This window comes from Aspergillus sydowii (assembly GCF_001890705.1).
Source record: "Aspergillus sydowii CBS 593.65 unplaced genomic scaffold ASPSYscaffold_21, whole genome shotgun sequence".
NCBI lineage: Eukaryota > Fungi > Ascomycota > Eurotiomycetes > Eurotiales > Aspergillaceae > Aspergillus > Aspergillus sydowii.
The window spans coordinates 44,088-69,558 of NW_024467879.1; the positions used below are offsets into that span (position 1 = coordinate 44,088).

The 25,471-nt window shown below is 50.9% G+C and overlaps 10 protein-coding genes across 10 annotated transcripts; 3 read left to right on the forward strand and 7 right to left on the reverse strand.

Annotated features, from left to right (window-relative positions):
- Positions 1-234: 234 nt before the first annotated feature.
- ASPSYDRAFT_51989 (uncharacterized protein) lies at positions 235-979 on the reverse strand. The gene has a single exon (XM_040848408.1). The coding sequence runs from the start codon at positions 924-926 to the stop codon at positions 378-380; it is 549 nt and encodes a 182-aa protein (XP_040696157.1). The 5' UTR covers positions 927-979; the 3' UTR covers positions 235-377.
- Positions 980-6,322: 5,343 nt separating this feature from the next.
- On the reverse strand, positions 6,323-6,811 carry ASPSYDRAFT_73810 (uncharacterized protein; the record flags this gene model as incomplete). The annotated part of the gene is made up of 1 exon (XM_040850739.1): positions 6,323-6,811. The coding sequence occupies one exon, from the start codon at positions 6,809-6,811 to the stop codon at positions 6,323-6,325; it is 489 nt and encodes a 162-aa protein (XP_040696158.1).
- Positions 6,812-7,401: 590 nt separating this feature from the next.
- ASPSYDRAFT_73811 (uncharacterized protein) lies at positions 7,402-8,257 on the forward strand (the record flags this gene model as incomplete). Its single annotated transcript, XM_040850740.1, has 1 exon — positions 7,402-8,257. The coding sequence occupies exon 1, from the start codon at positions 7,772-7,774 to the stop codon at positions 8,255-8,257; it is 486 nt and encodes a 161-aa protein (XP_040696159.1). The 5' UTR covers positions 7,402-7,771.
- On the reverse strand, positions 8,221-9,788 carry ASPSYDRAFT_83111 (NAD(P)/FAD-dependent oxidoreductase; the record flags this gene model as incomplete). Its single annotated transcript, XM_040851194.1, has 3 exons — positions 8,221-9,029; positions 9,095-9,459; positions 9,503-9,788. The coding sequence occupies 3 exons, from the start codon at positions 9,786-9,788 to the stop codon at positions 8,574-8,576; spliced, it is 1,107 nt and encodes a 368-aa protein (XP_040696160.1). The 3' UTR covers positions 8,221-8,573.
- A 292-nt stretch (positions 9,789-10,080) lies between these two features.
- ASPSYDRAFT_83112 (uncharacterized protein) lies at positions 10,081-12,093 on the reverse strand. Its single transcript, XM_040851195.1, has 5 exons — positions 11,726-12,093; positions 11,609-11,704; positions 11,365-11,559; positions 11,106-11,337; positions 10,081-10,992 (listed from the first exon to the last, which is right to left on the reverse strand). The coding sequence occupies exons 1-5, from the start codon at positions 11,855-11,857 to the stop codon at positions 10,136-10,138; spliced, it is 1,512 nt and encodes a 503-aa protein (XP_040696161.1). The 5' UTR covers positions 11,858-12,093; the 3' UTR covers positions 10,081-10,135.
- Positions 12,094-12,606: 513 nt separating this feature from the next.
- On the reverse strand, positions 12,607-13,745 carry ASPSYDRAFT_1169745 (uncharacterized protein; the record flags this gene model as incomplete). The annotated part of the gene is made up of 2 exons (XM_040840228.1): positions 12,607-13,364; positions 13,429-13,745. 2 exons carry the CDS (start codon positions 13,743-13,745, stop codon positions 12,782-12,784), a joined length of 900 nt encoding a protein of 299 aa, XP_040696162.1. The 3' UTR covers positions 12,607-12,781.
- A 142-nt stretch (positions 13,746-13,887) lies between these two features.
- Positions 13,888-15,616, reverse strand: ASPSYDRAFT_1169747 (uncharacterized protein). The gene has a single exon (XM_040840229.1). The coding sequence runs from the start codon at positions 15,605-15,607 to the stop codon at positions 13,958-13,960; it is 1,650 nt and encodes a 549-aa protein (XP_040696163.1). The 5' UTR covers positions 15,608-15,616; the 3' UTR covers positions 13,888-13,957.
- Positions 15,617-18,012: 2,396 nt separating this feature from the next.
- On the reverse strand, positions 18,013-20,178 carry ASPSYDRAFT_706895 (putative MFS sugar transporter). Its single transcript, XM_040850525.1, has 8 exons — positions 19,960-20,178; positions 19,624-19,898; positions 19,007-19,559; positions 18,871-18,958; positions 18,620-18,818; positions 18,461-18,561; positions 18,303-18,401; positions 18,013-18,255 (listed from the first exon to the last, which is right to left on the reverse strand). The coding sequence occupies exons 1-8, from the start codon at positions 20,029-20,031 to the stop codon at positions 18,047-18,049; spliced, it is 1,596 nt and encodes a 531-aa protein (XP_040696164.1). The 5' UTR covers positions 20,032-20,178; the 3' UTR covers positions 18,013-18,046.
- A 1,256-nt stretch (positions 20,179-21,434) lies between these two features.
- ASPSYDRAFT_62875 (uncharacterized protein) lies at positions 21,435-22,640 on the forward strand (the record flags this gene model as incomplete). The annotated part of the gene is made up of 5 exons (XM_040850184.1): positions 21,435-21,726; positions 21,783-21,938; positions 22,000-22,322; positions 22,381-22,447; positions 22,507-22,640. 5 exons carry the CDS (start codon positions 21,435-21,437, stop codon positions 22,638-22,640), a joined length of 972 nt encoding a protein of 323 aa, XP_040696165.1.
- Positions 22,641-23,944: 1,304 nt separating this feature from the next.
- ASPSYDRAFT_37389 (uncharacterized protein) lies at positions 23,945-25,353 on the forward strand (the record flags this gene model as incomplete). Its single annotated transcript, XM_040845534.1, is given in 7 exon segments — positions 23,945-24,122; positions 24,177-24,196; positions 24,244-24,280; positions 24,336-24,403; positions 24,426-24,552; positions 24,572-24,941; positions 25,008-25,353. The coding sequence occupies 7 exon segments, from the start codon at positions 23,945-23,947 to the stop codon at positions 25,351-25,353; spliced, it is 1,146 nt and encodes a 381-aa protein (XP_040696166.1).
- Between the last annotated feature and the right edge of the window lie 118 nt (positions 25,354-25,471).

Consider the following 25,471-nt stretch of genomic DNA (forward strand, 5'->3'; position numbering starts at 1 on the left):
CACCGGAGGAGGGCTCTGCTGGTGGGCAAAAGAAAGGTTTGTATGCATGCCCGGGCTATGGGCGGACAGACTGTTCCAGGCCTGGTATCTCCATCGACATCGCGATACGAGTGCCTGGTAAAAAAAAAAAAAAAGCCTCTTATGCGGAGTATACATGGAGTCTGAGCGAAAGAACGGGCTGATCCCATACTTGGACTTACCCCTATGCATGCTTACGAGAATAATGAAAATAGGCGCGAAAATTTCAAATTAAATCAAATTAAATAACACAACGATCGAGCAACAAACAACAAACATCCTAGGTAGGCCGGCCGGCTCCCAAATCCAACACAAAGAGCTACATGAGGCGAGCAAGACTCTTCTCAGGCAGAATTTCTCTAACACTGGACCTTTCCATTGGATAGAGCCCATACAGGCCCGGAAACAGCTTCATGATCAGCCGTAGTATTAAGATTGACATCCTTAAAAGCTTGCGGAACGAGGCTTCCTTGCTGGGGATTGTTGTCTGGATTAAGAGGCTCGATATTCACAGATTCATCCACATTGAACGCCAAAGTTACGTTCTGTGGAAGGTTGAAATTGGAGTACAGTGTGCAGGTACGATGGCCCGACTCAACGGACTCCGGGGTTGAGAACTTCCAAACATAGCTGGCACAAGTTTCGAGTTGGTCCAAACATGCTTGGATGCAATCGCATTCGGTTTCGACCTCTGGGAAGATAAGATCGACTTCGGTAGTAACCCCGGTGACATCAAAGCCTCGAGTGTATCGGATGCAGCCGTTGTCCATTGTTTCGAGGCCTGGACAGATCCGCTTTTGGCCCCGTTCATGGTCAAAATCGTGGTCAGGATCATGGTCACGGTCACCGTTCAGATTGGTAAATGTGCCGGTGGAAAGCAGAGCGACGAGGAAGGTAGCAATATGCATGATGGAGAATAGTTGTTGTACCTAGCAAGAGATGTAGTAGAGTAGTGGGGGGTAGTTGAAAGATAATGTAAAAAGCAAACTCGGGGAACATACAGATATTTATATTAGTCTGTGAACCCAACTGCAGAGACGAGTTATTAGACGCGAAATGTCTTTCTCCGCGGAACTTTGGGCTGGGGGAATATTTGTGGTGGAATGGAATGCAGTGGGAGGACATGACAGCTGTCGGTGCCTTGTAAGAGGCCCAGCAATGTAAACCTTAAAAAGAAAGTGCAATATAAGAATGAGAAGCTTTTTATAAGAGTAGTTAGCCTAGCTAGAATACTTGGGAATACTGGTACTGGAGACCAAATGTGTCCAGGAATTAGAAAATGCAACGCTGAATGCCCATCCTACCAAGTGTTGGCACCCCAACTTGGGGGTTTTATTAACTGAGTGCGATTGGAGCTGATTAACATAGACAAGGTAAGTCCGTTGTGAAGCTCAATCCTTGCCTAGAATGCCGCAGCCTTTAGTGAGATTAATTTCAAATCCTGAGAGCCACGTCAAATGACCTGGCGAACGCATATAACCGGGGGAATGTGAAGCTGTGGTATTGCAATGGCTGGGAGGCTGCCTCACTTTTATTTTCTTTTGGGTCTGAATTACAGTACTTGCTCTTCTCAAAGCACAGCAGCATTCTTAAGTTGAAGGGATACCTATACAGCAAAGAATATCCGACTAATAGAACCCCATCTATAGCTCTATTTGTATATTAAAGAACACGCTATGTAGCCGGTTCTCGAATTTTTCTAGCGGTTTTAGCTTTCTGTGTTGGAATCAGGCACGTACATCCGATTGCGTCTCTTCCTGTCCACCCGTAATTTATACTGGGGACCCTGTCCCAAAGAACCATCCATCTTGAGGGAATATATCCCGGCGTCGGATTCTTTTCTCACAAAAATCTTGAAGAAACTCTCGAAGAGGCCCTCCGATGTCATTAAACACAAGCGCTCCCTTATAGAAACAAATAGAATATTTGCATTTCCTTCCCCAAACCAGTTGTGCGAGGGGTCTTTGCGTGCAGGTCCCGAAGATTCCAGCACTTCAAAGTCTCAGCATATCTAGGCCGCTGGGCCATTTTAACATGACATATACCTTCTGTTCCTGACGAGCGACTGGCGTATTCACCAGGAAGCATGGAACAAGTGTCATTCCCACCCGGAGGTCTGACAGCGGGCGTGCCGGGACGTCCAAGTGAGTCGCGACTGTTTGAAGAGCAGGATGCCGGTGATGGGAAAGTTTCTTTCACTGGAAAGTCTTCGTCTCGGCTTCTGGGGCCCCATTGGTCATTGACTTAGGGTTTCCATGGACCGTGTGGTATTGAGAACCTGGCATCTGCCTGATACTCTCCTTGCAGTTCCCATAGCTCTCCCTGCCCGCTATACACAGCAGGAATTCGGTCTTATCAAGGTCCCCGTTGACGTTGCTGATGAAATTGTGTGAAATTGGCCATTGGAAGACCTGTGCGAGTCGGCTTTCACTCTTCCCATTCCTGGTATAAACTCGAACATTCTGCTTTCATTCAAGGAGGGGAGATTATGAAACGGGGTGAAAGAGGCCGTACACAACTTATAGAATATCCGTTGATAATTAATCTCGCAATGACTGGGATCTCCGAGTGTGATCTCCGTTGCCCGCGGCATCCCGCCGATGTTATAAGGTCGATATTGCTCGCGCATCGAGTGGAATCCTCCTTGGGTTTCGCAACTCCTCATTCAACCATGATGGTGTCCAATACGGTCACCAAATTGGTTTAACGAGCCGTGACAGGGTGATGAGAGGCCCAGGGACGATACAGTCGTACTGCCGTTCCCCGTTGGTTAAATGTCCTCGTCGGAGTAGGTCCCTAGCATCATGCCATTTCTCATTGGAAATTTTACAAATGCCCGCCCTCTAACAGATTATTTGGCTCTTCCCTGTGTGCGATTTTGATATCGGACATGACATCGCCAGTCGAATTTAGCTGTGATTTCCCTGGCTGCCACGCAAGCTATCGGCGGAAGGAACACCTAAATCGCCACAAAGCGCAACATGGCCCGCGACAGTCATTCCTCTGTCCAGTCTGCGGGCGGATATTTGGACGAAGGTAGGCAGGATGGTATTCAGTAACTAACTAAAGTATGATGTGGGGTTTGTGCTAGGTGCGGTCAAAGGCAGATCCGCTCATTACAAGAATCTTTGTATAACATCTAATTTTAATCCGTACTGTAAGGATTACAGTGCCATTGGCAGGGCCAAGCGGCGATTCTTTCCTGAATATACTTTTGGGATAATTCATTTCGAAAGCGCCCAGTGAACTTTCCCCTCGCTTGTCTACGGTAATCTGTGCACTCTGCTGCAGGTTCAGGTGAGACATAATCTTAAAAACAGGGGGTAAACACGATAGCTATGGTAGTAGAGTATTTGGCGTGCCCACCGCTCCCATCTCTCATCCATCAGCGTAGTATTTCTTCTGGAACCATCCGCATAACCACCACCGTCACTGTCTGATAATGCACGACAGTTAGTTGTGATCTGGCATTATTAGTCCCGTATTTGTGTGGGTGGGGAAGCCTACACAACAGACTTCAAAACCACAGAGGCCGTGGGTGACGACCTTGGTGCTAATATAGCTGGGATTGCGGTTCATAGCACTGATCTCACTAATATGCTCGCCGCCCGAACCGCCTATCGTAAGGGAAGGTTGGCGGCCCTGTCTAGAACCAACGAGCATAGAGCGATCGTCTGCGTAGACTGTCTCGATTCCAAGGAGCGGGTATGGATCGTTGCCCATGTCACAATCCCTGTCAACTGGCTTAGATACTGGCCACCCGGACCACCAAAGTCGATATTATAGAGTGGCTGGAAGGGCAAGGATTCTACCCGTGGGTAGAACTCGCCTAGGTGTAGGTTATCGTAAGTCGGTAGACACGGCACCCATAAACGAGAGATTGGATGTAATGGCGTTTACTGGGACGTCAAGGAAAGGGAATCAGGGTGATTGACTAAGCCAGAGATGCCCAAAGATACAATTTTATATAGCTAAACGTGGGTAGTCAGGACATCGGTACGGCGTTGGAGTGCAATCTCGGTAAGTGCTTACATCTAGACCTGCCAACAGATAACTGGGGGTCGAATCACCAGCGGCAGTCAATGAGCCCTGCGCAACTCCTGGACCTTTGCTGACACCAACCCAGGGGGATATAGTACCATTGGTAAAGGTGAACATGATTCCTGTCAGCCCTTGCGAGGAGAACGCAACATAGATATGTTCGATAGGCGCGGAAGGCGGCATGTCAATCCATTTTGCAGCGAAGGGATCATGAAACCCAACTATAGCGGCAGCATGCTCGCCCCCAGAGGATGGGAATATACCGATTCCTGATACAAAAGTCATTGCTCCGATCTGGCGCGTTGAGATCGCTATCTTCCCGCGATAGTATTGGCCGGGATATGGAAGTGGCTGTGCTCTACGATGAAGAAGACGACATCCCCTCCAATGTGGTTTTTTTTCGTGGAACCCAAAATATCGCCGGTGAATTTGCTAGTAGTTTCCAAAGGTGGAGGATGTAGAGAGTCAGCACCCTGACTGCACGGCAGTTGAACTCGGGCCTGGTTCCCTGGTACTCCGTGGACTGCAGTGCCATTTAGGCTAGGTCGTGAAGCGGAATCTTGCTCCACAACCAGAGCAATAGGTTCAATAAGTTTGCGAACCCTTTTCCGGTTGACCAAGCAGAGGTTTCGTCCGTCTTGTAGCATTGCTCTTACAGCGGAAAAAAGCCCACGCCAGTCCCGCCTATCGGTGAGGTTCGCGAACAGGAAGTCCGCCTCGCCGCCTCGCTGGAATCGAGATCGCCAGTATGGCTGGGGTAGCCTATCCAAGGCTGCAATTACAGCAAGGCTCCGATTAACAAGCGTCAGTGTCGCAACCTCTTTACAAGATAGATACAGTAAGATCTCATATATCAGCTCAGGGGGCAGGGAACCAAAGCTTTGACAGCTTGCGGTCTGCAAATATTGCGAGGCAGTAGAGGGAGCAGGCGCTACTATCTCGAAGGTATCCAGTGATGGAGATGTGCAGGGATCAGCATACAGAGGTGAAGTCTCATCCACTGGTAGCGGTCGCGGGCGCACCTTGTGTGTTCTGGAGGCACCATCGTAGTCATGTCGCCAGTCGAAGCTAGATACTTTGATGCAAGGGACGCACAATAGCTGGCGATAGACCGCTGGAACAATTACTCTCACATCCAAGTGGCTGCGTCAAAGGAGAAGTATCTGCCAGCAGGAGTCATGAACACCAAATACCCAAGCATTCCAACAACAGTCGGATAGTTCCCAACTGCCCCACAACGCAACCTCAGTCTCGGCATAAGATAGATTGCTATCAGCTGGGGCGTCAAGAACATCATAGTTATAAATCAACCCGACCCCGGTGAGAGTAGCGTGATCAGGGATATCCATAGTGGTCAAGCCACGGACCTTCCGGTACCATGGGCGGGGCCCGCGCTGATCCCAAGTATCAGGATTGATTGGATCTCGTTCCAGAATGACTCCACAAAAGGCACAGTAGACGTTGTTGTGCATGGTGGGGGAACTGGAGGTGTGGAAGATGGGTGCGCAAATGGAAGAGGAAATAAATGGCTGGATGAAGGAGCAAACTACCGGTATTATAAGCGGTGAGGCAGTGGCTGTGGTGACTCTTCGGCTGTGCTTTATTCAGCTTACATACCACTATTGGGTATCTCGACCAGAATGCTGATCATGAGCTTAAGATGTCTTGGGGGTCAGTGGTAGAGTATAACATTAGCTACCAATATCCGGCGGGCTTTAAGCCGAAGCTGAAGACCAATTATTATTATATGCGTTTGGAGGAATTAATAAGTAAGTTCTATAAATTTAGATATAGAAAAAAGATTTATATATATACCTGTATTATAAGATAGCCAGGCTTTCCGGGCGAGGTATCTATATTATATATAGATAATAGTTGGATATATCTGAGTATAATAGAGATCTTTTACAGTAAATTATACTATAATAAAAGTAATTTTACCTACCAAGAAATATTCATCAAAGCTGGATTATAATACTCTCTAATTATCTATATCAGTCAGATGATCCGGTGCCTCATTGTACGAGCATAAGAGTCTTGGTGAACGCTAATGCACCTATAAATTGGTGTTAGCCTGTGGATTTGCAAATAATTACATACTGTTCCAGTCAACACTACATATATAGAAGAGCACGCAAAGCCCTTTATTCAACCGAACCTATAACCAACGCATCCAACGCATTTAGGCAGCCCGTAAAAAGTCAATAACTGAACATAAAGTCCAACACCAATCCTGCTATCCAAAGTAGCCTCGTTCCCAGTTCTAAATATCATCTGGGTTTCCAAGCATAGTGCAGCTATCATCATCATCACACACAACGTGTAAATCATAGTCTCCACAGTACACTTCCTTTCCGCCAAATGCGGCTTTGATAGCGCTGCCGATATCATGACTACTACAAAAGAAATCAGTCTTGAACCCGGCGTTCATCGTCTTGCCATCATCGGCATAGTTGCAACCCCAGCCTGTAACCGAGCAACCCCGGCCGTTGACATTGTCGAGGAACCCAGAACCGCACGTGTCATCGGTGAAATCGCTGGCATCGTTGATTACGACATTCCAATAGCCGTATCCAGCAGACCACTTCCACGTACATTGCTCGTCAAGGCTCATTTTCGGGTGTTCGGGGTTGATATAGGGGCCTTTGTTGGTTTCTTCACGAGCGTGCAGCACTTTCGGGTTTCGCTGGGCGGGGGACGCTGCTGCGAGTGCAATAGCAAGACCGATAAGACTGATTTGCTGGAAGTGCATGGTGGAGGTGGGAAGATTTCAAAATAGAAAAGAGTTGTAGGGATGAGTTTAATGTGTGTAGTAGATGTTTTCGTTAATTTGATACTGAATTCTGGGAATACACCCGCCTTTTATCCCTTGGAACTCCAGTCGAATTCCGTCACCCATTCCATCTAGCTTTCGGCCCGGGGGTATCTCTACCATGCCATCAGAGTGAGGCGATGAGCCGTCATGTCCATGAAGTATCCCGAATATCGGTAGAAAATGGCCTCGAGTACTAATCACTGCCTGCCCGGCAGTACTCTGGGCAACATGGATTTGGAGAGGATGTGATACCTCTCGCCATACATACACCCTGTTGCTATATTTTGGTTGGGCCTATCCATCACCTTAGTCCTGAATAACACTGGAAAGGCGCCCCGAGCCGTACTCTGGGTAGTAGAAAATGGCCCCAGGCAGTGCCCTGGGCAACATGGATTCGGAGAACATCTGATAATCTACGTACTATTTCTATTCTATAGTGCTGAGAGCTGTTGTATTTTGATTGGACCTATCGCCTTTATCCCAAACACTGCCAGAAAACGGCCTCCAGTAGTACTCTGCGTATTAAGGAATAGCTCCCGGCAGTGCCCTAGGGAGCATGGATCTGTCTGATACTCTATGTGACACTTGTACCCCATACTTCCAAGAGCTATTGTATTTTGATTGACTCTACCAACATTAGATTTGGCCCCGGCAGTGCTCTGGCCAATATGAATTCGGGGAATCTCCCCATACTGGCCCTGCGGAAACCCACTATACAGCACCATAACAGGACGATAAAGAAGTCTTATAGTATAGCCTTCTCAGCCTTGCACTCCTGCCAGCCCTGCTATCGGTTGATATTTTGAAAAGATCATCGCGGGGCAATGCTGAGGCATTTTGCTTGGTAGAAAAATGATCACAGCTATTGTTTGAAATCCGACTCTCGATCTAAAAAATATGATCGGCAAATCAATTCGTTCCTCCATAATGTTCAGCAAAGCCCTCCTGGCGGCCTCTCTTGTCGAGTCTACCTTCGCTAATCCAGTCCCCTCAGGTAGCAAGACCCCACTTGAGCGTCGCGCATCTGTCCCCGATGACGATGCGTGCATGGTGAAGGGTAACTTTGGTTTCAATAATGTGGAGGTCTATGCAGCGGAAGAGTCGATGCCGATCGAACAGGTATGTGGACAGGGATACCTGGACAACGCTCGTCGGCGTTGCGGTTTTATCGCCGACGGGAAAAGCATATTTGTGGAGGAGAATGTGAACAGAGATGAGGAAAAGGAGAAGAATGAGGGCCGAGCCACAAGTGCCAAGATGGCATTCAAAACAAGTGTGTTCTGCTTTTGGGATGACATCAAAGAAGCCATGTGTGCCGCCTCGGCCGTCGACGGCAAGAAACAAAACGCCTGTACTGAACCAGAGGAGTGGACGTTGGGATAAGGTTGAAGGTTTGAGGCCCTTATTGTGCCATGTGTCTGTTGGTTGGCTTTGCAGGTTGCATTGAGAGTTGTGAATAGAAAGCAAGTGAATAACTAGCCAGATACTCTCCCAAGCCAGGTTATATTATGTATCGAAGGAACCAGATGGAAAATGGTATACCGTCTATATCATGTCTCTGTATGAAAAAAATACAACTGAACGTCCATTCTCAGCTGTACTACAGCCCACGCATAGCAGAAGAACCGCAGGTAGCCAATTTCAATATCTGAAACTCTACCACTTGAAGAATGAACCTAGCATGTCGACTGGCAAAACTCTATTGAACACCGCGAAACAACTGCTCAAACAGCTGGTCTGAATCAGGCCCAGCAGGATCAGCAAGGGCGAGAGCGTCCTGAACGTTGTCGGGAGGGTATATAAGTGTTTGGTTGATATAGCTCTTCACCCGTTTTGCTATATCCCCGGAAGCCTTGATGCTTCCCCTTTCCCAACCACCAGCCACCAGTGCCCCCCAAGCACCGAGGTCAAGGCAGCAATTATACGCAGCCTGATTATATTCCACGAGCGGCTCGCCAACAAGTTCAGCCGCCGCGTTGTGGCCAGAGAATCGACCGAGGGAAAGGGCATGCTGGCAGCACATCAACGCAAACTGATCTTTCCCGTCGGCGAGCGCACAGGCAGCGTCCCCGGTTGCAAAGACACCGTCGACAGCTGGAACGCGGAGATACTGATCAACGTGAAGGCGAGCCAAAGCGTCCTTGGGTGCCTGGATCTGCTGACTCCGGCAGTCCAGATTGCGGTGCATGTTTCGATGCGCTCGCCAGATGCAAGAGTGACACTGTCTTCATCAACGGCCTTGACCCTGGACCCAAGTCTGACTTCAACCCCGAGGTCGTTCAGGGCTTCCGTGATAGTTGACCGAGGAGTTGATCCAAAATCCGGCGCAACTTCATCTTTGTCACCTACCAAGATGACGCGAGCCCTATCGATGTGGGCAAGTCGCCGGGGCAGTTCGGCTGCCAGCTCGATGCCTGTGAAGCCAGCACCGCAAACCACCACGGTGTCTCGACCATTGGCTGCGGGGAGGGCAGCGAGGGCGTCAAGATGAGATTCTAGTTTGGATGCCCCGTCCAGAGAATCGATATCAAAAGCATGTTGTTGGAGTCCGGGAATGCTCTGAGGTCTCGCGACAGAGCTCCCAGCTGCAAGAACGAGGCGGTCCGTAATGGACGGTTGACATGGCACCCACGGCGCTTTGCACTTGAACAGCCCGCCTGTCCGTGTGGATGGCGTTGACGGTCCCAGGAAGGAAGCTGATGCTGGCGTCTGCGAAAAGGGAGGATAGAGGGAAAGTCAAGCTAGATGTGTTGGCTTCGTAAAGTCGTGGGCGCATAACTAGAACTGGCTCGGGGGCAATGACCAGGATCTCGAAGTCATCGCCCTTGTCGACAAGGTTCAGGAGACGCCTGGCTGAGAATGCGCTCCAGACTCCAGCAAATCCAGCCCCGATGATGACGATTTTGCCCGACATTGTTTGAGTTGTGCATGTGTGGCGCATATAAGGACTGGGTAGTGGGACGGCCCAGTGCCATTTTATAGCATCAATTTGCCCCTTTCGGGTTTTGAAGATAGTCCAAGGCTATGCCAATAGCCATGGTATCGTGAACAATAGTCAATCGTCTTCTGCGCATCTCGCAGCCCATCTGGATACCCGAATACCCGGGTTGCCGAGTATCCACATAATGATGCTGTATATCCGAATATCCGCAGTCAGTGATGATGACTTGGTCAGGTATCGACCACCATGAGAAATACAGCTTATTCGGGGTTGAAGAACTTTAAGTGTTTGAAAACTACCAGTATGTGTACTGGCTTTTTTTAACTTTCAAAATGCTGCCTTCCTACCTCCTCCGTCTCCATCGTCAACTCCTCCGTAAACAGCGAGCTCACAAACCCCACAACACCGAAGGCAGCAAGTATATACCAGATAGTCTTCATCGCCTCCATATAAGCATCGCGGATGAGGTCACGGACTGCAGCGTCAACATCCACGGTGCGTAGATACGGAATGAACCCGACCACTTCCGCAGGGTTGTTCAGCACCTCCAACGACAACGGCAATTCGATGCCGTGTACCTCGCGAGCAAAGACACTGCTGAATGTGGTTGCACCCACAGCGAGACCAATCAGTGCGCCAAACAGCCGGAATGCGACCATGATCCCCATCGCGAGGCCCTGGTCGTCCGCTGCCGCACTGGCCTGCATGGGAATGGGGGGCACGCTGAAGATTGTACCGATGCCAATGCCTGCAATCACCTGGAAGCTTGAAGAACCGCGGTCCCATAGGGCAAAGATGCCGCTGCCCACGGCCAGAAAGACCCAGCCCGTCCAGATTTCCCACCGGTACTTGCGGAAGAAGTCAACAGCAAAGGCGGCAATGCCAGTAAAGACAAAGACGACACAGCAAAACGGGAGGATGGAGATGGAGGAGTCGAGCGGGGATTCAAGATAGACGGCCTGGAAAAACAGGGGGAGGTACTGCAGGAGAGTGTACAGCACGATGCCATGGATATAACTACCGATTAGGGTGCTTTGGGCTGTACGAGAGCAGAATATCCGGTATGGGAAAACGGCATCAGGAGGATAGCGCTCGTAAAGGGCAAATCCTACCAGCATCAAGGCGCCGATGACGAGTGGCACGATGGTTCGCCATGAGCCCCAGGGGTACATATTTCCTGCCCAGCTCGCGGCAGGACAAACAGGATACATCCGGCTGTGAATACGGCCATTCCAGCCCAGTCAATTCGGCTGAGCTGGGTGCGGAAGGCCTGGTCGATGGGCTTGAGACGCATGAAGAAGACCGCCAGAAAGAGGGCAACGCCAGTCACAGGCAGATTGATCCAACCGATCCAGCGCCATGACACGTATTCGCTGAAGACGGCGCCAAGAATGGGGCCCGCAATACACCCGAGGGCCATTGGCAGAGAGAGCCATCCAATATAGATGGCGCGTTCTTGCAGAGTCGTAATATCAGCAACAATGACCTCGCTTAAGACGTCAAGGCCGCCGCCGCCCAGACCCTACAGCGTGCGTCCCACGATGAGGACTGCCATACTGTTCGCTACAGCGAAAACTATTGATCCCACTGCGAAGAGCACAAACGCGGCGTACAGAGGGATCTTTCGGCCGAAGATGTCGGAGAAACTGGTGTAGATGGGCTGGATGACCACCACTGCGATTGTGAATGAAATGTTGGCCCAGAATGCCGTCAATGTGGTGCCTGCGAGGTCTCGAGTGATAACCTGTTCTGTCAGCGCTACGTTGCTTGGGTTTCATTCGGGAACCGCGTACAGGGATTGCAACAGCCAGGGTTGTGGCATCCAAGGAGACCAAGAAGACCATCAACAGAAGCGAGATGAAGGCCAGGAAGAACGACAGGGACTTTCGCTTGTGGCGCGGTTGCCCTACTTCGAGCTCGGGGGGTGCCGAGGCTGCATCTTTAGTCTCGAGACAGTCGCTTTCCGACTGGGACTGGGATTGGGACTGGGAGACAGCGATGGGGTCTGCTATGGACGTGGTGGCCTCTGCTGGTGGCGACATCTCGTCGGTGGAATGGGAGATAAAGTGGGCAAAGCAGACCAAGTGGACGGCGCTAATAAGTCATTCCAGAAGTCTCCGGCAATCCCTGCACGGGTGAATTGCAGGAATGAATTGGTAAGCACTTGATGGGCACTTCATTGTTTGCACTTCCCAGCCCTGCATGGCCGGCATCACGATTGGGCAGACATCCCCTTGGCAAAGACTCTGGGGTTACACAAGGCAGTGACATTCTGGGCAGTCTGCATAAGGATCTAGATTAACTTTGCAGATGGCACTGGCTACGGCTTTGCTTTTTGTAGTTCAGAACCATCCATGGACTGCCGAATTGCCTGATATTGCGCAATATACTGTTTCGAATGAGACATCGGCCAAACATTTCAACCCTCATTTTCATGCATCCAACACTCAAATTCATGCATGGCCATTCCCATTGGCCTGCATGATAGCCTGCTGAACCTGTACCGTCGTGCTACACTGGGTGTTTTACTATGCCCAGCTTCCATATCCAGCCAGCATTTCCTGTGCGTGGACAGAGTCCCCGCCAGCTTGGATGCCATGGGTACGCAATGTAGTAGATCCTGAGGTGCAGGCTCAAGGATGTTCCGGGCCCTCGTAGCTTAAGCTTTGAATATTAGGTGAAGCAGCTCGGAAACAGTCCCAAGAAGTTCATCTCATTGCAAAAGCTTTCAATACTGATACCCATAGATGACGGTCTGAACAGCCATGGACATAACTAGGAATCGATGCATTGGCTTTTGACTGTTACATGAAAATCTGTTTATCGCTAGTTGTGATGGCTCCGTCGCTATTCGTTCTGCAATCGGTACGTCTAAAGCAACCACCACAGTATCTCAAGCTCGCCACATTTACATAGGAGACTCCCATCACTACTGTTAATTAAATAAATGCTGCCACACGTATACGCTAGACTTGACTGGATCTTCTTCTGATTCCTGACGCAGCCTTAATGGGGTCCATGACCCAGCTTTGGTGGATATCGTTTGGGTTGTCTCCCTTTGAAGTGAACCAGACGATTTCAAATCCCAGCACATTTCTATCGGCTGGGAATTCAAATGAGGACACTTTCGTGTAGTCGAAATTTCCAATGTAAAACGAGTCAGCTTCGGAGACAATGACGCGGTGTCCCCTGTCCAGCACTTTTTGCGTGACACCATTGTGCCATGTCTGAACAACCCAGTCTTTGGAGATATCTAAACACTTCCCCTTGTCGGTAAGAGGGTCGTCCCATATAATCGACATCTTGCTCGGACAAAGAGACTTGAGCCAACCCAGAAAACTCTCAACCAGTTTGTTATCATCATCCGTCTGCCAAATATAGGCCACTTCGTCGGCCCCAAAGTGATGGAGGGAGGACCCGAAGTATCGACCAACTGTGGCAACTAGACTATCGACATGGCTGTATGTCTCATCCTTTGTGATGTCGAGCTGGGCATTGGGGTGTTCCAGGTCTGGTTCTCCTACTACCAAGTCCGGCTTCCATACACCCCTAGACGGACCTTGCTATCAGCGATTTTGTGCGCAGACGCAGGGTAAACACCTTCAGAACATACCATATGTCACTATGACCAGGCATATTGGTCTCCGGGTATACGTGGATGTGCAGTCGCCGTGCATGCATGATCACATTTTGGATGTCCAGGGGAGTATAATATTTCGGGCTGTGACTTTTCTGTATACTCACGTCTGTGAGGCCACGATCTATCGGCCAATGCAGAGGGAAGCTCTCTGCATCGTATATGTGCCAATGAAATACATTGAAGTTGTATTTATTGAGCACGGTCAGCAGATCAATTATGGTCTCGACAGGAAAGAATTTCCTGCCTGTGTCCAGCATGAATCCTCGGTGTGGGTATAGATCTGAATTCATTCAGCGCAAAGTGCTACAAAGCAGCTGGGCTCTGCCTCTGAGCGGCGCGTTCCAGTTAGTTATAGGACGCTCTGGCAGATGAGAGGTCCAACGGTTCCTCTCAGTGATGACGAAGGTCCTACATCATAACATCACACAGATACCGTGCTCGCCCAATGAGTGTTATTTCCAGATAAATTAACTATGTTCATATTAAATACAGAAGCTGCTTTCTACGGTTTTTGATCACGCGTCTTTCCCCATTTGATGTTGTCCTGCTTCCACATTGAGTACAGCGGTATCCAGATACTAAAAACTGCGATCATCGGGAAGAACGGGATGTAAAACGGAATATATCGCCAGTCATTGCAGCAGATACATAGCACTACGGGTACAAGGCAAAACCCAAGCAGTATGGCCCAAGTATAAGGTGTCAGCAACAGTGCGATTACGGCGAGCACGACGCCCGCCGGCAGTGCCAGGGGCAGGACAAACACCATGAAGAGTTCGCAGCCAATGACAAAGATAAGCATGCATTGGGTCCAGACTGAGGCTTCGAAAGGGCGAACGTTCAGGTGAGAAAAATAACAGTGGATGAGGGAGTTTGTCCATCGGCGGCGCTGGTCAATAAGCATAGAGACCGTGTGAGGCACGGTCGTGGTACATTGGGCGGCAGCCAAATATCGCAGTCGACAGTCAGAGCCGAAGTACCGGATTGCCAGCGTTGATAAATACCGATCTTCTCCAATAGATAGCAGGTTGTGCTCGTGTAGGGTCTTCTCATGGCTTCCCGCATAGTCCTTCAGCAGCGTCCCGAACAGGATGGCCGGCTGGTTGTTCGGCCATTTCAGCCGGTAGATGGTAAAGCATCCGCTGAGAACCAGGACATTCGAGCAGACACTCTCCAGTGCCTTCAGCACGGCGTGTGTCAGCCAGTACTCGAACACTTGGCTGCAGGCGACAAAGCTGTCTACAGGGTTGCTGACGCCGGTGTAGCCGCACACGCCGATGAGTGTTGGATCTTTGGCGAGCTGGTTGACGAGATATGAAATGCCTGTGGGTTGGATTTCTGTATCGGAGTCGGCGACGAGCATGTACATGGCATCCCGAGCATCCATGTCAAGACACTCGCGGATTTGGTACTCAATGTCCTCGAAGAGTGGGCTCCAGCCTGCGTGGTAGTTGGCAAAGTGCAGAAAGTTGTACACGAGCAGTTGTGAATCTCGCTTCCCTCTTTTACCTGGCTTTGGTCTGCCCTGTTCATCGTCTCGTCCGATCTTGACGACAATCACATAGGGCACTTCTCGAAAGAAGCCCGTGCAGCACACAGCGAAATTGTCTGACGTCCCGTCCTCGCTGAACGATGCGTATTGTCGAGACTTGGTCTCAATTCCGGCCGCCAGCTCTGCCTTGTGGTCGAAGATGTCTTCCAGCAAGATCTTGTAAGTGGCCTTGTGCTCAGGGGTTGTAACTGTCCCGTCCGCCACAATGAAAAGAAGTTTCCGCTTTCTCGCATACGTTGACGAGACACAAGAGTCGATGGTCTTGCGGAGTACGTACTCGTTCTCGTTATAGCAGGGTATATGCATAATGACCAGGTCCTCATGCTCCTCGAAAGAACGGCCTTTGTAGCGAATACTCGCAGCACAGAGCGCCACCAGGAGCATAAACGTGCCGCCCATGCCCACATATATGTATATAACGTGGCGCACAATGTTACAGAACTGGCCATGGCTAGTAAACATGCCGATGTGCACCTTCACGACGCAGCTAGCCACGGGCTGGATGATCAGAAAGTAGCACAGCACCATGTAGATGACCGCAACAAGTATGCAGACGAACACTTTTTGTCGAAAGGCAAGACGGCGACGGCGATCGTTCATCTTCAGCGCCTTCTTGAGAAACCAAGACGGGATGTAAAAGGTCAAACAGCGCGCAATCCCATTTCAAGAATCCGCGGTATTCGCCGGGGTTTATATACTCATTCGTGCGGTGCGGCTTCGTCCAGGTGCGGAACGCAGCGACTTGGGCCTCAACAGTCTTCGGGCAAATATGTTTTCTGGCGTTGATCCTGTTGCGAATGTAGGCCAGCGGGGGGGGCCTGAGTGCGCGAGAGTCCTGGCGCACAATGCAGGTCTCCTGCCTGACAGAGTCACCTAGCCCACCGTCATCAACGTAGCCCTCGGGTTGACATACCCCTTGAGGTTGGCACTGGGACTCGAGAAGCTCGCAGCGACGAACCCATTCATCCACTCCATCAGGTGGTGTGGTGTGCCTGGTTCCCCCGAAGTTTGAGGTATAAGCACCACGGTCTGCTGTGATATCAACAGGCCCGCAGTTTGCTTGGGGCACATTTTGTGAGTTTATAGTAGGAGCACTGTGGCACGAATCAAAGATGTTTGCGGACTTTTCCTCTGTCATACTTGTGGTCGTGTCCAGTCTTAGCCTGATGCTTGTTGCTGCAGTATAAGGATGACCAGCTGTGACATGAGCCACTTAGGAAATATATATATATGTGTGCAAATAGATATAGATCCTAGAATTTAGAGAACGTCAGCGCATCATCGAGACCCATCGAGGCCCGCCGGGGTCGCGTCTCGACTTCTTTTCTCTTGACGCTTTTGTTCTTGTTCATCTGCTCTGGTGGTGCGCCAGGTTCAAACCGTTGACAGGCATCCGTGTGATATCTCCTCCAGTGTCTGGTTGCAGGAGCGGAGACAGGGTCTACACCCCTCAGTCTGTGGTTGTATGTATCTTATCACAGAGTGGCCTAGAGTAATTCTATCCAATCATACAGTTTGTGCGGCAATCTCGCATTTGGTCCAGCGAGAGACGCGGAACGAGCTGCCAAACCAATAAGCCTCGATTAGCAAGGTCGGCGAACATAGAGAATCCCCGCTTGGACTGAGGTCTAGATTCTATATCAAAACCGGGCGACGGACTATACTGCTTAGGGATTTTAATACGCATAGATGCTGTCCAGACAGTGTTCATAAAGGAAGCCCATTTTGCTCCCATAAGATCAGAGCATTGGTCCTGGTCCTACTATACAAGAAGCTGCAAATTCAAGGAGTTAATTATATGGTGACCTTTCTCAATTCTGAAACACATGGCGTATAATCGTATACGTTTGAATAGCCTGATGTTAGTCAATATCTATGACCTGAAAAGTCCTGCTCTCGGCTCGAGCAATATTCAAAACTACTGATAACCGTACATCAAGTGTGAGCATCATTGGGAACAGCAATTTTACCCTTACCCTACCATTGCTGCAATAATGCCCGACAGATGTCCGCGTTAGGGCTGGTCATATCCAGTATGCGAATGTGTATTCCAAGGCCCGTGGATAGCAGCATGCTGGTGGCGTGGGCCACATCGCACGAGCCAACTGTTCCAGGGTACAGACGAACGAGTGCGGCGATACACCCGCCAGCCAATAATCCAAGACAGGTTGTGTTGTGGCAAAAGTATGTCATTCAGTCTGCTCATTGCCCAAAAAATGATCGTCGTGGATACTAACTCCGACAGGGGATGAGGGCGCCATTTCCGTCGACGATTTTAGCATCAGTGACACGACTACCAAGGCTAAATGTGCTCGGGCTGTGCTTGATTTGTGCCTCCAAAGTCGAATCCATGGTTTCAACGTCGCGTGGGTATCAAACAGGTCGATCTAGGCGCGACAAGATTTGGGAACGCCCGTTCGGCCGGTATGCCGGGTTCCATGGATTGGGCGACAAGCTCACCAGACAATCAGAACTAGACTACTCTCGACCATTAAGAAATGTTTAGCTTCGTGCCAGTGACGCCGTTTGATCCAAAACCATTAGACCACTACGAATGATGTGATTGATGCCCTAAGGCACCTGGATTATGGACTGGCCCTGTTCGGCCTCAAGGAAAGCGCGCATGCCCAGAGCCAATAAAAAAGGGCTGTAGGCGAGGAATAACAGGCTGGTGCGAAGATGGAACTGGTAGACATGGAACCATGAAGCTCTAGGTCGTCAACAGTCAGAGGCAAGACGTATTCGTGCGCGGCGACGAGCAAAAGTGTTGATTTGGGCGTTATTTCAAAATTATAAAAGGTACTATATTAATCAAACCCTTTCGGGAATTAATGATAGATATATCGTATCGAAAGTACTTTGCAGAAAACATCTTCTGCTTTTTCCATCGACCAGGAGTTTTGCAACGGGGACAGACACATGTTCCACGTTTAACAACGAACCGCTAGGGTACTTGACCAACAATATCTAAATCTCTAGATGATGGACGCCTCTGAAGACGCCGCTCGGGATATGACGGCCCGACGGTCTGGACCAATTTCAGCCATGTTTGGCCTGCTCAGTGCTCGAAGAGCCGGCCTCGTCTCCCGTGGCTGAACCAGCTCCCTGGGACTGAACAAGGTCCTGTTCAATCCGAGCTCTCTCTTCATCTGTGGCTTCGGTCAGGTTGACCGCAACCTCTTCGCCAAAGTTCTTTGCAATCTCCTCGAGGGTAAGTCGGGCAGTCTCGGGGAAGAAGAAGTAGATGACTATGCAGTCAGCAGAGGCTACAATGACCCTGGGAAAGAAAGCTTACCAGGAATGAAAAAGGCAGACCACAGGATGATGACCAGATAGTATTTCCACCCGGAGTTAGCAAAGCCAATGGGGGCAGTCTGCAGGAGGATGAGGGTAGCTGGCATCATTAGCTTCGTAAGTCCCAGGATGGATGAGGCAGAGAAAGACCAGACTTACAAGCAAACTGGCCAAACAGGGAGAAGCCCATTCCAATAGGACGGATCTCGGTTGGAAAGATCTCAGACACGTAAAGATACATGGTAGTGTCGCAGCAGGTGCTATTCCAGGATTAGCAAACTGTCGACTGACGAAAACTGATATCTGGTTCGGACCTACCCCTGGAATGCAAGATACAGGTACATCATAAGGATGCCAACGGCGTTTCCTCCTCTATTAGTAGTACCAGCATACTCGGCGGTCATGGCAGCCAGAATCGAGGTGGTGATGATGATACCAGCAAAGCCGGTCATGTACATGCCACGACGAGAGTTGACCTTGTCGTGGAGCCAGGCGCCCAGAGGGTTATAAATAAGACCTGAGAAGCATCAGCACCTCCGAGCAGGCAGGGTGAAATGTGCAGTCCTTACCAGCCGTGGTCAGCCAAACAGCACTGAGGAGCAGGGGCATGCTACCGGTCTCCCCGAGTCCTTGATACAATATAACAGCGTAGTTGTTCTGCCCTGGGGTCAGCTCGGCAAATCGAGTACAGCCACAACACGATACACTTACAATAATCAATGGACCGCCAAATTCAGCACCCCACTGGGTCAGGAAACCAATGGCCATCCGCTTGCGGTACGATGGCTTCTTGACAACTGCCTTCCAGACATTGCCGTAGGCTAGCAGTCTCTCTGCCTCCAAGCGGATCTGTTCCTTCATTTGATAGTACTCCTCCTTGGCGACTAGGTTGTGAGGGTCGTCTGGAGACTGGCGAAGCTTTTCCAGAGTCATTCGGGCCTCGTCGTCTTTGCCCTTGGAGATCAGCCAACGGGGCGATCGGGGCAGGAATGGCGAGCCCGCAAGCAAGACCAAGGGAGGCAGACACTGCAGGCAGAGGGGGAATCTCCATCCGAACGTGCCCAGCTTGCCCTCGGCGTAGTAGCAGGCGAATCCAACCCAGCCCGCCAGCATATATCCGAAGACCAGGAAGATGGCGTGGTGTCCGACAAGCCAGCCACGACGGAACGCGCTCGACATCTCGGAGAGGTACATGGGACACACGGTGACGAGGATACCGATGCCGAGACCACAGATAAATCGACCTGCCTGGAACATCCTATAACAAGAAATGTTGTCAGCATCGCTCGATGGCATTTCCATTTCCGTCTCTGGGAACGTACTCGAGCGAGTTGGCGCCGCCCTGGAGCGCACCTCCGAACAAGGAGAAAAATGCGCCCAGCTGGATGTTAGCCCTGCGACCGAAATATTCGCATGCCCACATCAGAAAGAGCGTTCCAACAGCCCCTCCAGCGCTGAAAACACCATTGGCGGTTGCAATAGTCGGGGTCGTGATCGAGTCATATCCGGGCTTGCCCTCCGCAGGAAGATCGAAGTATGTGTACCAGCCGGGCTGTCCGATGGTGCTGCTGATGATGGACGAGCAGTACCCGTATGTCTGCATTGCCATACAGTCAGTGTGGTCCAGTCAATGCGATACAGCCAGAGGAGCTACTCACGAGCGATCCAACCGCGACGAAGATGGACACCAGCCTGTTGTAGGTACTGGTCTGCGAGCCAAATCGCCCCATTGTGAGCCAGCAACTGTTGCTATGAGAGATCCAGCCTCAGGAAAAACAGTATTAATGGATTACTGATGGGATAAGGTCGCGGCAGCCAAGACAGCAGCGCATGAAATGGAGCACAGTCTGCAGTTGCAATAAAGCAATTGTTGCAGTGTCGCAGAGACAACGTGCAAGCAGACAGAGACGAATTCGCCGATTGATGTAGGACAAGGTCGCGAACTAGCGGCAGCACACCGAGTCAAGTCACACAGCCTTAATTGGCCGTTTCAGCTTCTCCTTCACCTCTGGGCCGGCATATGGCATGAGTTCAGGAGAGCTTCCAGACCCCCCTTCTGCTCCTTCGTTCATGGCTTGTGGACCAGCACCAGCAGCGACGGAGACCACCAGGACCCACACTCGGAAACTAAACAACCGCCAGATGCAATTTCAAACAAGCAGGCAAGTTGGCGGTTGGACCGGGGCAAGTGGTTAGCCATTACGAGGGATCGACGCCGCACAGGGCGCCGGCGCGGCAGAGATTGCCCCCAAGGGACAGAGACGGGCAGATTGGCATTGACGAGGCAGACTAGAGCCGAGCCAGAAGAAACTACGGAACCTAAATTGCCGTCAAGTTCTGCAATCGTAAAACCTTTACTTGTTCGGGGAGGAGTCGCGGGTCGGGGCGATATTCACGTCGGGACTGGATCATCTCCTTCAGTTGTTGACAGTCTGACAGGCGCTAAGTGAAAGTACTTTCTTCTGTCTGTGATCACGGATCAGCACTCGGGCCAGGTTTCTCTCTCCGACTCTGGCTGCTGCTTGGCTGCATCGAGCCAACGTCTGCTCCACCTATCGGTCTGCCGGCCACGATCAACCGTGCCAGGTCCACCGCGAAGCCCTCTCCGAATGGCCATGCCCATGCTAGTATTGTGTCCGTGACGATGGATAGGGACTGCATAATTGAGTTCTCTAAGAGCCAGGACTAGACAATGGCTACCATGGCACCCCAAGGTGATTCGTCCACGTCAGTGGCCGACAGCCCCGTCGACAAGTCCAACCTGCTTGCAGGAAGATGCAGCCGACTGGCAGTGGCGGGCAGAGATCGTCACATCTCGGGGCCTCTTGCAGGCGTCTGTGCTCAGTCTCACTGTTCATGGAGGAGCTCGACTCTGTCTTCGGATGGAGTCCGGGACTCTTCCGTCTTCTCTGCCCCAGTGCAAGGGGCTCGCCGTCAGGAACCTCCAATCCGACCATCTGGCTCTTGGAATTCCACAGCGCGGGCCCCATTTATTCTGTCGGCGGTCGATTTAAAGACAAATGGACCTGCGCCACCCGAGATCCCAGCAAGGCATATCGAGCGGCGTCCATCCCCTGCGTCACTTGAAGCATTGCGTCGACAGAGTTTATTTTCCGTCTACAGTTGAACCGGCATGGCAGCCAAGTCTATTTTCGACACGCCGTACGATGAGCTTCCCAACCCCAAGCAGGTGTGGATGGGACAGCCCGGAAGCCGCGAGGAGGGACTGGGGAAGCTCGCCATCCTGACTCCAGAGCTTGTCTCAAAGGCGGCGGCATCTGAGATTCGCACTGGCCGTCGAGTCACGATGGGATGGGAAATGACCAAACTGGACTATCCCAACCTCAACCGCCAGCCCTGCCAGCATCAGATCGTCCCACTGCTGGGTGGCATAGCCTTTGACGACATCTACCAGATGAATCCACGTAGGGCCTGTCTATAATTTGCCACGACGGTATCCCTTGCATTAATGGTTTTCTAGAACAGAGCAGCCAATGGGATGGGCTTCGCCATTTCTCCCAGACCGTCCCTGGCCAGAGCGAGCGTGTCTTCTACGGAGGCACAACTAGTGAGGAAATCAACGATCGAGAAAACGACCGGATTGGTCTGCAGCACTGGGCCAAGGAGGGCATCGCAGGTATGCGTTCCTCCCCCTGTAAGAGAAGCCTCAAGTGCCATTAATATGCTCTTGTGTATAGGCCGTGGAGTGTTGATCGACTATGCCGGTTGGGCCGAGAAGAAGGGCATTGAGTATAGCACCTTCTCGACTCATCAGGTCCGTCTGTCGGACATCCAAGAGATCGCCAAAGAATGTGGCATCACATTCCAGAAGGGCGATCTGCTGTTTGTGCGCGTTGGAGTGACCAAGGAATGGGACACCGTCATGACAGACGCTCAGAAGCAAGCATACTCCGACAACAGCAGCCCGTCGCACGCCGGTGTGGAGGCCACCCCGGACATGCTGCGATGGCTGTGGGATACAGGCTTCTGTGCGATCGCCGGTGACGCGATCAGTTGGGAGGTGAGGATGCCCGTTGATATTCGGTGGCTGCGTCTGCGTCAAAACTAACATTCGGCAGGTTTACCCGCCCCAGTCGGAGGTCTTTCTGCATGAATATGTCCTGGCCGGATGGGGGATGCCGATTGGTGAGTGTGCCCTAAAGTGACCTGTCAGTCTGTTGCTCATCGCTCTGGATACACCGTAGGCGAGCTGTTCGATCTGGAAGCCCTCGCGCAGATGTGCAAGGAACACAACCGCTGGAGCTTCTTTGTAGCATCGATTCCACTCAACATGCCAGGGGGAGTGTCGTCCCCGCCGAATATCATGGCCATCTTTTGATTGAGGGTCTGCGGAGTCTCATGTCAGGGATGGGATCGCCATCTGGTAGTTCGTATGGCATTTACTGCGATTGGCAGTGATTGTCGAGCTGCAGATATATCAAATGGCATCTGTTCGACATATAACAAACTCAGTAACAATCATGACTCGTGTGCCAAGTGGTATTAAGGCTGTCTACATCGTATGAGTTGCATAAGTAACTCCCCATTTAGCCCTGTATGCTGTATGAACTGTAATATCCAACTCACCACGCGAGTCTTTTGCTCCTTCCAAAAAACTCCTTCTGACCCACTGCATCCCTGTCACTCGAGCCTGATCCCTGCAAGCACTGGGTCTCGACTCTCGTCAGCAGTAGCAGCTCGGCCAAATTCCGCCATCGAATCTCCCGCTGAAATCCTCCGCCCATCGTCATCTCACCACGAGCTGCAACACGCCACGCCCGATAGTTATCACGAATCGGGTTTGGGGTCCCCGCAGCGTTTCGGATGCATTGGGTGTTGGCCAATCATTATATATAGAGGGCTCGTAGTGGGGATGGGACGAACCTTGAACAGTGGAGGAAGAGTGGGCCTCTGTCTGACAGCAGAAACGATAACTGTCGTCGAACGCACCTTGAGCAGTTAGCTGCAACCTTGACGAATTCCATCCTGCAATGGCCTCTTGGACTCAACCTTGCCATTGCAGGTACCAACTGATGTGCATGCTCATGCTGTGATTGTAGCATCGCAGAAGAGATCGCAGAGACAGAAAAGACTTCAGGCATGTTCTACAGATCATCCCGAATCGTTGATATCTATGGTTGCACAGGGCAGTGACAGATGTCTTCCAGTAATCCGGTTTATCCCAGTAGCTGCAGTATCCACGTCCGCCACCAGTCGATCACTCGGGACAGTGTTTCCTTTCGTCCATTGATCGCCGATGCCTGCAGGTTTCCAACGGTCCTGTCTCATTCGGCTGATTTATTAGCTCTTGCAGAAGTACTGACTGTTCCAGTTCATCTTCCAATGCGTATTTGCAGTGTGAATTTCCAGTGTCTGGACGTCAACACACTCAGGGGGTCTTGCGATTGCGAGTCCTAACCCTAAAGGATCTGGCCGTCAAGACAGGCCAATGGTCAAATCGGTTTCTTCGTTCCTTCTAACCTAAATCAGACCGATCTAATCCATCGGTAATGGCACGACCCCCCTTGCTCTGATCTGTCTCCCCTTCCACATATTTGACCTTGCATACCCTCGCTCCTGAATCTTGGTGCGACACCGGATCGCACGCAGTCTCCTCACTCTCATTTACAGGCCATGTCCAGTATGGCCGTTATCCAGCCCCTCGTTGTGCGCGAGGCTGCCTCCGAGCACCATGTGGATAGGTCGATGCAGACATGGAACAAGGCCACACAGTCACTGTGTATCATCTTTATGTCTGTCTTTTTTGGTCTCCGGGTTTATACCCGTACTTCCCTGCTGAGAAATTGGGGACAAGAGGACTGTGAGTCTTAGGGCTGCCATTATTCTGCGTCACGAATTCTAACTGGATGTTTAGGGTGCTGCTTGGCCGCATGGGTAGGACAAACCTGCACGACAAGATGAACAGTCTAACATTATTCCAGGTTTTAGGTGTTTCCTACTCGGCAATCGCCTTGGCCAGTGAGTGTCGCCGTTGCTCGTTCTACTAATGTCGACTCAACTAACGCACGCCCAGTGGGCCATTTCGGTGGAGGCGTGCATTGGGATGATGTCCCTGAGGAACACCACATTCCGTTTCAAAAGGTACTGACTACCATGGATGCAGATAGAAAGAGGGAAAAGAAAAAGCCCTGCTAATGCCCGCCAGCTCACCTACGTAACGATGGTCATGTACGGGCCTACCGCGTTTCTCACCAAGATGACCCTGCTGTGGATCATGACCAGGGTGTTCAGTCCATTCAAAAAAATCAGTCATCTTCATCTATGTCTTCCTCGTCCTCATGCTTCTCTACTACATTCCTGCCGTCATCGTGAAAATTCGCATCTGCATGCCAATCGCCAAATTCTGGGAGCAGGACCTGCCCGGATCCTGCCTTGACCAGAATGCCATCATCATGGCCGACGCCGTCGTCAGCGTCGTCAGCGACCTAATCGTCCTACTCCTGCCTCTTCCCCTGACGATGCGACTGCAGCTACCACGCCAGAAGAAGATGAGAGTTATGGGTATGCTGGGGGCGGGGGGGCTGGCTTGTGCCTCGAGTGTCATCCGTCTTGTTCTTATAGAGCTGACTGGCAAGTCCAAGGACGCCACTATTGCCTTTATGCGCGTCAACATGTTTGGGTATGTCATGGTCCATGTTTTACTCCAGTAATACTGCTGTCAAACGCAACTAACTCTGCATTGGAGAAACGCCGAGATTGCGATTGGGGTTATCTGTGCATGTCTGCCCGCGCTGTCCGCGTTGATCACACAGAAATATAATGAATACAGCAGCGGCAGATACAACAGTCACAACTCAGAGTACCATCTGAGCAAGGTGCGGAACCAGACCAAGGGCAGTCGTGCGGACCGCAGCAACAATATGAGTGTCATGGGGCACGAATCAGATAAGGACATCCTCATGACGAACGTGCAAGCTGTTCCCAGGATCGAGACCACCGTCCAGGGCGACTACAATCGGCAGGGTCAGAACCAGCAGGGGATCATGAGGACGGTGGATGTGTCGACGTCGGTAGCCTCGCGCGACTCATAAAGACGATAAGGTCATTGGCAAGCTCAGCGGGTCTGGTTTGGAGTTTTCTGTATATACAGGTTATGATTATGTAAAATAGATTCTCCTGTTTCATCTCGGTGGTCAATACAATCTATAT

Bases quoted from the DNA above. Each gene is read 5' to 3' on its own strand.
- ASPSYDRAFT_51989 (XM_040848408.1), bottom strand. From the start codon at position 926: ATGCATATTGCTACCTTCCTCGTCGCTCTGCTTTCCACCGGCACATTT.
- ASPSYDRAFT_83112 (XM_040851195.1), bottom strand. From the start codon at position 11,857: ATGTCGCCACCAGCAGAGGCCACCACGTCCATAGCAGACCCCATCGCT. The intron at 11,560-11,608 runs GTACGCGGTTCC...CTGACAGAACAG, and splicing joins CCCTGGCTGTTGCAATCCCT to GTTATCACTCGAGACCTCGC. The intron at 10,993-11,105 runs GTCTCAAGCCCA...CGAGCTGGGCAG, and splicing joins TCTGGCGGTCTTCTTCATGC to GAAATATGTACCCCTGGGGC.
- ASPSYDRAFT_1169747 (XM_040840229.1), bottom strand. From the start codon at position 15,607: ATGAACGATCGCCGTCGCCGTCTTGCCTTTCGACAAAAAGTGTTCGTC.
- ASPSYDRAFT_706895 (XM_040850525.1), bottom strand. From the start codon at position 20,031: ATGGGGCGATTTGGCTCGCAGACCAGTACCTACAACAGGCTGGTGTCC. The intron at 18,562-18,619 runs GTAGGTCCGAAC...ATCCTGGAATAG, and splicing joins CTGTATCTTGCATTCCAGGG to CACCTGCTGCGACACTACCA. The intron at 18,402-18,460 runs GTAAGTCTGGTC...TAATGATGCCAG, and splicing joins CCTGTTTGGCCAGTTTGCTT to CTACCCTCATCCTCCTGCAG.